General features: G+C 37.4%; 1 protein-coding gene across 6 annotated transcripts in view; it reads left to right on the top strand.

Annotated features, from left to right (window-relative positions):
- Stat92E (Signal transducer and transcription activator Stat92E) overlaps positions 1-7,500 on the top strand; it is a 67,189-nt gene that overhangs the window by 26,274 nt on the left and 33,415 nt on the right. For all 6 annotated transcript variants that reach the window (XM_070140173.1, XM_027383199.2, XM_070140172.1 and 3 more), the window contains 8 exons: positions 1-36; positions 137-289; positions 529-657; positions 861-967; positions 1,322-1,436; positions 1,804-1,981; positions 2,960-3,179; positions 7,405-7,500. The exon at positions 1-36 is cut by the window's left edge and continues 199 nt beyond it; the exon at positions 7,405-7,500 is cut by the window's right edge and continues 12 nt beyond it. In XM_070140173.1, the coding sequence (XP_069996274.1) occupies positions 1-36; positions 137-289; positions 529-657; positions 861-967; positions 1,322-1,436; positions 1,804-1,981; positions 2,960-3,179; positions 7,405-7,500 (1,034 nt within the window). The remainder of the gene's footprint in view (positions 37-136; positions 290-528; positions 658-860; positions 968-1,321; positions 1,437-1,803; positions 1,982-2,959; positions 3,180-7,404) is intronic.

Raw genomic sequence — 7,500 nt, 5'->3', positions numbered from 1 at the left:
ATCCTGAACAACACTGGAACTATGGAGTATAACCAGGTAGGTAAAAGCTGCATGTCTATGAGTGGATTAGTTAATCCCTTGGATCCGGTTGGTTCATGGCAGTCACATGTTATATTTTTTCCCACTTGTTTTGCAGACTTCAAGGCAGCTTTCAGTTAGTTTCCGTAATATGCAGCTGAGGAAGATCAAGCGAGCTGAGAAAAAGGGCACAGAGTCAGTGATGGATGAGAAATTCTCCCTGCTTTTCCAGTCACAGTTCAGTGTAGGAGGCGGAGAACTTGTTTTCCAAGTAAGTATTGTTTCTATTGATATGTTTATGCATATATGTTTATTGACATGATTTGTGTATTAGTGGGTATGCATTGATTATGCTAATTTTTTTTTTGTATACCTAAGGGATGGGAAATAAAGAGTTTTGTTGTTAAATAGATATCTGTAGTAGCTGAAGTAAGAAAGACGAATAATTCATGCCTTTTCTTGTAATATCATGTTTTTATTAATCCTGCCATTGTGAATTTTATCCCTCAGGTGTGGACTCTGTCTTTGCCAGTTGTAGTCATTGTCCATGGCAATCAGGAGCCTCATGCTTGGGCGACAGTGTCATGGGATAATGCCTTTGCAGAACAAGGCCGTATTCCATTTACTGTCCCGGAAAAGGTTATTATATGCTCTACCTCATTTATATCATTATGGATAAAATTACATACTCTTGAGATCTGTGTAAAGCAAAGTAGAAACTATTTTTTTTTTCTTTCTTTCTTTCTTTCTAAATCAAAGCATAATGTGCTTATGGATATGAGATTTCCATGGGAGAATTGCTTGATATCATGAATTAATGTTCTTCTACTTGTAACAACCAGGTACCATGGCCACAGATTGCAGACATGCTAGACACCAAATTCAAAGCTGCCACTGGAAGGGGACTAACAGAAGACAACCTGAAATTCTTGGCTGGAAAAGCCTTTAGGTATTGAATCTAGTATTTTACTCTGTGTGTGTGTGTGTGTGTGTGTGTGCACATGTGTGTGCGTGCGTGCATGCGTGCGTGCGTGCGTGTGTGCGTTTGTGCGTTTGTGTGAGCATGTGCGTATGTGTGCAGGTGTGTGTAGGTGCGTGTGCGTGTGCGTGTGCGTGTGCGTGTGCGTGTGTGTGTGTGTGTGTGTGTGTGTGTGTGTGTGTGTGTGTGTGTGTGTGTGTGTGTGTGTGTGTGTGTGTGTGTGTGTGTCTCAGAGAGTAGGTTACTGTGTTCTTACCAGAATTATTAGATAATATGAGGTCTGGAATTAAAGCATGATATCTGTTACTTTTTTCACGTTCATAGGAATCCACAAGTCCAAGATTTTACAAACATGATGCTCTCATGGTCCCAGTTCTGCAAGGAGCCCCTGTCTGAGCGAAACTTCACATTTTGGGAGTGGTTCTTTGCAGTGATGAAGGTATGACTAATGTAGAATACTTTTTGGATAGGGGTATTGCCTGTTTGCATGCTTTGTTGAAGAAATCAGCAAGTGATCTTGTTTGAAAACTGTAGAAACAAGTGGTGTTATAAGATTAGATATGTAATATTACTTTTCCCCAATTTCTGTTAAGGTTTATAGCATAACCTATCAAATTATCTGACACTGAACTAATATGGGTTCAAGATAAAAGAACTAGAAGAGAAACTAGAACTGGAATTTCTTCTTTTGAATATATTTCATGTCTATCTTTTTCAAAAATAAATATTTCTTAGAATGATTGTACAGATGTGGTATCACAAATAGTATTCCTTATCTTTTCTTTTCTTTTCATCTGTTTCTCTAGGTCACAAGAGAACACCTGCGCCAGCAGTGGAACGATGGCTCCATCATGGGTTTCGTGGGTCGACGCCAGGCAGAAGAAATGCTTAAGAATTCCAAGTCAGGCACTTTCTTGCTCCGTTTCTCCGACTCTGAATTGGGAGGGGTGACAATTGCCTGGATGTATGAAGATACAACTAAAGGTTAGGTGGAATTATGATCTAAACTTCATTTATTGTGGTTATTATTTTTTATTTATTTATATTTATTTATTTTTCATTCAGCCATATAGATAGCTTGAAGATACTTTTTTATGTTACTGGTTACCACCATCATTTTTTTAATGCCTGTCATGGTCTTATGATTTGTGATATTTAAGACCACTAATATTTTTTACTTTATTCCTGATTTATTAATTGGATCAGTTGATTAATTAATTCATAGTATTATTTTACACATTATAGTCTCTTGAATTTTCTCATCATTATGATTGCTCATTTTCTTTTTCTCTCTCTCTCTCTCTCTCTCTCTCTCTCTCTCTCTCTCTCTCTCTCTCTCTCTCTCTCTCTCTCTCTCTCTCTCTCTCTCTCTCTCTCTCTCTCTCCCTCCCTCCCTCCCTCCCTCCCTCCCTCCCTCCCTCCCTCCCTCCCTCCCTCTCTCTCCCTCCCTCCCTCCCTCCCTCCCTCCCTCTCTCCCTCCCTCTCTCTCCCTCCCTCTGCATCCCTCCTCTTACTCTCTACTCTCCCCACCCTCTCTCGCTTTCTCTCTCTCTCTCTCTCTCTCTCTCTCTCTCTCTCTCTCTCTCTCTCTCTCTCTCTCTCTCTCTCTCTCTCTCTCTCTCTCTCTCTCTCTCTCTCATCTCTCTGTCTCTCTCTCTGTGTCTCTCTCTCTCTCTCTCTCTCTCTCTCTCTCTCTCTCTCTCTCTCTCTCTCTCTCTCTCTCTCTCTCTCTCTCTCTCTCTCCCTCTCTCTCTCTGTCTCTCTCCCTCTCTCTATCTCTCTCTCTCTGTCTCTCTCTCTCTGTCTCTCTCTCTCTCTCTCTCTCTCTCTCTCTCTCTCTCTCTCTCTCTCTCTCTCTCTCTCTCTCTCTCTCTCTCTCTCTCTCTCTCTCTCTCCATCTCTCCATCTCTCCATCTCTTTGTTGTAGTAGACTCCTTAAGTGAGGAAACTTTTATGTTACAGCCTGTCAGCGTGATGTTTTCATGCTGCAGCCATTCACCAGTAAAGCCTTCGCCATCCGTCCTCTAGCTGATGTGATCGCTGACTTAAATTACCTCCTTTACCTATATCCGAATGTGCCTAAGGATCAAGCCTTTGGAAAGTACTACACACCCCTTGGAGAGCAACAGCCCACTACTAATAATGGTTATGTAAAGCCACAACTAAAGACCCATGTACCAGGGTAAGCTTTGGTAGAAGAAAGAAACTGCTGTGATGCTTTTTGCCTTATTATCCCTGTCCTTCTCCTGTGATATTTGTTTTTGGTTTGTTAGTTTTGTTTGGGTGGTTGGGGGATATTTAGGCTTATATTTATACCAGGCTTGTTGGGTAGTGTTCAACTTATTTAGTTTATTCTCGTCTTTTTTGGGGGGATGAAGAAGTTTGAATTTATCGTTGGTTTTGTATATTGAGTTTTCTGTTGTATCAGAAATGTATATAAATAGATCAGCACCTTTTATTTGGTCTAAGGTAGTTGATGTTTTTGCTAATATTAAAAGGCTGTTTGGTAGGATTACAGGAAAGTGGTAATTGATGGAATTTTTCACTTTTGTAGACACTGATAGAAAGTGGTTTTGTTACTAGCTGTAAGTTTCCTTTCAAAATTTGATGATTGATTTTAATACATTGTAACTGGTGGCATGTATATTCTGGTTATTAATGAAGTTTGTGCTCCAATGAGTGCATTTTATTTGAAATTTGCTATTTGTCAAGTTCTTATTTTTATTTCAATTCAAATTCAAATTCAAATACTTTATTCCAATAATTACACTAGGTATTCTCTTTACATATAAAGTGTTTACACAATGCAATAGGGTGCTATGAACATAGATATTATACAATGCTTGTGGAACAAAATTACACTTAACAGTAATACCATATGTGATTGAAATTTCGTGCTGGGCTTGATGTTTATGCGCCCGATGTCATTAATATTTCAGTAGATGTTCTTTCACTTTTGTTTTAAATGTCTTTTGGTTGGAAATATTTCTTGCATTTTCGGGTAATTGGTTCTAAGTCACCAGTTCTCGGATTAGCATATTTCTTGCCCCAGTTTCTGTATTTGATCTCTTGATATATAGGCAGTTGTTTTGCCTTGTTTGGACACCCGTTGTGTTACCTGTTGTCCGTATAGGTAATAGCCAATGTGGGTAAATTCCCTGTATAATTTTATGGATTAGAATGCATGTGTCATAGTTGTATTTCTGTTGCACTTTTAGCCATTATTTCTAGTTCTTATTTTGTAAGATGTCAGGTGCTGCTATTAGAACCAGTTCTTATGTTGACATCTAGCCTCAGAAGTATAGGGGAAGAAATATGACAGGGTGTATGGTTTTTAGATTTACCAATTTTTTCTTCTTCTTATGTTATTATTATTATTCCAGGTAATTTGTTTCGTAAAAAGCTTAATATACGATGCATTTCTAGATTCTTTTAGAAATTTTTATTGAAATAGCGAAGGAGGCTCAGAGGTCGGTAGTTTGAAAATCCATAGATGAGAGTTCAGTCTTTTCATGATTTACAAGTATATTTTGGTTTTAATCATGTACAGTTAGCAATTACTTCCTACAATGAAATAATGTTATTATTTAGTTGATGCTGGTCAAATCTAAAGTTATAAAAGCCATGGCAGTTGTACTACCACTTGTTCATTTATTGAAATGTCCGTGCAGTGAAAGTCTAAGGGAAAAAATCTATATATCTTCACACACGGTCAAGATATAGCTAATGAAAACCTTTAGAGTTTTTCATGAAAATTACAGCAAGGCTGAAAGGTTAATCTTGTATTTGTTACTAGGGAATACTATATCTGAATATGCATTCACCAATTACAGTCCAACAAATTAAACCTTTTCACAATATGACAATGGTCAAATTCCCAACAATATAGGTTTTAACCCATTAAACTGGTATATTCTGAATCCGAAAATAAAAGATTCTGGACAGCTACAAAATAAGCGTGCAGGGCTGGCCTGGACTCTGCCCGCGCACTGTCGGGGCCCGCTGCTGCGTCGGTGCACGAGCCCCAATACAGTGTCTCATATGTAGGACACCCGTTGTTAGTGGGTCAAAGATAGTATCATGCACTTACCAGGGAAATGTATTTTTTTAGCATGGGTACATGATCAGTACTCACTTAGAATACAATATATCTAGGTATGTAAGTATAGAAGGCCAAAGAGAATGTAAATCCATTTGATGCAATAGGCTCCATATTTTGTTGGTTACACTCTTCAACTATAAACCCACATTTCTCCAGTATTGGTTATAGTTCAAACTTGTTTAATTTTTTTGCATAGGTGTGAATAGGAGATAATTTTGCAGTTCAGTGGATTTTGTATGCAACGTTTTGCAGTTATGTTTTACTTTGTGGTAAGAGTAGTAGCTTGATATGTTAACTATATTTTGGAGGGCTTTATGTAATTTACTATTTTTTCCTCTTCACAAACAAGTAATCCAGTAATTTGATTTTTGTTGTTGTAACAAATAAAGCCTTTCATTTTATGACAAGATGTTGTAAATTTACTTATACTAATTGCAATGATACAGTGACAATGGCAAACCCATAGGCATCATGACAGCATTTGCCTTTGCCAGACCCTGTTTGTGTGCAAGATCTGAGATCATCCAAAGTAATCACCTGCTCTAACCCCAATCATGGCAGAAAGTGCTGGATGATGATCTATCATGTCATACCCAAATTACCAGGATAATGTTTTCATATGATATGTGGTGTAGGTTGCTCAAATTTGTATAGACTAAACATTGTCCACTTACTTGAGAACCAGCTCCTCTAAAGTAGGCTGCAGCAAACTGCAGGGTAATTCTGTGTTTCCCATGCTCCTGATTTTTTTTCTTGAGCAGCTGATTGGCTGTGCACTATGATACCTTGTGCTGTGTGGCACTAGGAGCTCCCAACAAGATTGGGTTAAGTTGGTACACTGGCATGGAGGGATTGTTGGTCTAGGAATCCTTCTAGTTGAGCTTTTTGAAGTCTGTCTCATCCATTAAAAGTATTGGAATGGCAGGATCCTTTGGTTTCTTTATGAATCAGGATCTCCCCTTTTTGGATCTCATTGTTTACAGGTTTGAATAAGAAGGGATTGATAGAAACAGTGTTCAGAGTGATTGAGCTTTGTTACTGAGAAGTCTTAATGCCCTTTTTACTTTTGTCTCTTTATTCATACTCACAGGTGATTTTAGTTCTGCCAAGCCTGCAAACAGTTAAGGTTTCATTAGTTATTTTTATGTGGTATATGTGCTGTTCATCGTGAGTTTTGTCGCACGGGTGGCATAACAAGTGCCACTTGGAGTTAGTCAGTAGTACTATGTGACCTCACAGTTTCTCTGTTTCTTGAAAATTTGGGATTTTTTATGATTTTAGTATTGATACTATTATTATTTGCATCATGATTATTTACTTATTATTGAAATACTGATAGAAAAGAATAACATTTTTAAAAATCAAGGAAAAGAGTTTACTGATGCCATGAATAGGACTAGTAAGTCCTTATAGAATCATCTATGTGTAAACGCAATCACAAATCTAAAATATCATGGAAATGGCATGTATGTCATACCGTGCCAGCACATTGTGTGGAAATATAGTAATTGTAAGTTGCAATACATCATTTGTAGATAAGCATGCTTTGGCATAAAAAAGTAAGGTATTTAACATTTTCATATGTGTGGTAAGTTTATAGATTTTTATATCCAGGTTTACCACTTGGAATGTCTCGGCTAGGTCTTACTATGTGGTGACACCACCCCTCCCCCCCACACACACACATACGTGCTATAGGATTATAAATTATTATGCATTATACCTCTCCTCAAGAAAAGAAAAGAAAAGAAAAGAAAAACATTTTGCTGATATAGAAATATTTTAGAATATACAAGTATATAGATATGAAACAAGGGAGAGATTAACATGCTAAGGATACTAATGATTTTGTCACTGAAGTTACTTTTGAGACAACTTCTATAGATTCTTGCCTATTAGTTTATTTGAGACTATGAAAACCCTGACGTAGCACACACAGTTTTTATGCCATTCAGGTGAAAATTTCATTTTTAATAGATATTTGTGTTACTAAATTTTTTTTGTATTTTTCTATAATATACATGTTGATTTGACTGAAGCATATATGTTGTTTTCAAGTCTTTTTTCTCTCTCTCCATATACCAAAAACCTAGAATAGAAAGATATATCATAAAGATTTGTACTTACTGTTGACTATGTTCGTGAATTGACATGGGGTGTATGGATTTTTGGTTGTCTAAATCGTATGTATCAGTGCCTGTTGATATAATGCTCATTTCTTTATAATCATATATTTGCTACAGGTTAACCATCTGAAGGTTGTGACTAACTGCAAGTACTGGTTCATAAGTATTTGATTTTTCAGATGGTCAGGCGATCCCATGGATTCATATCCCAACACACCACAAACTATGTATGGTGGCATGGGTGGCCCTCCGTCCGTTAGTTCAAATCCATCTGA

The sequence above is a fragment of the Penaeus vannamei genome, chromosome 26 (genome assembly GCF_042767895.1).
Source record: "Penaeus vannamei isolate JL-2024 chromosome 26, ASM4276789v1, whole genome shotgun sequence".
Taxonomy (NCBI): domain Eukaryota; kingdom Metazoa; phylum Arthropoda; class Malacostraca; order Decapoda; family Penaeidae; genus Penaeus; species Penaeus vannamei.
This window is presented reverse-complemented; position numbering and strand designations above follow the sequence as displayed.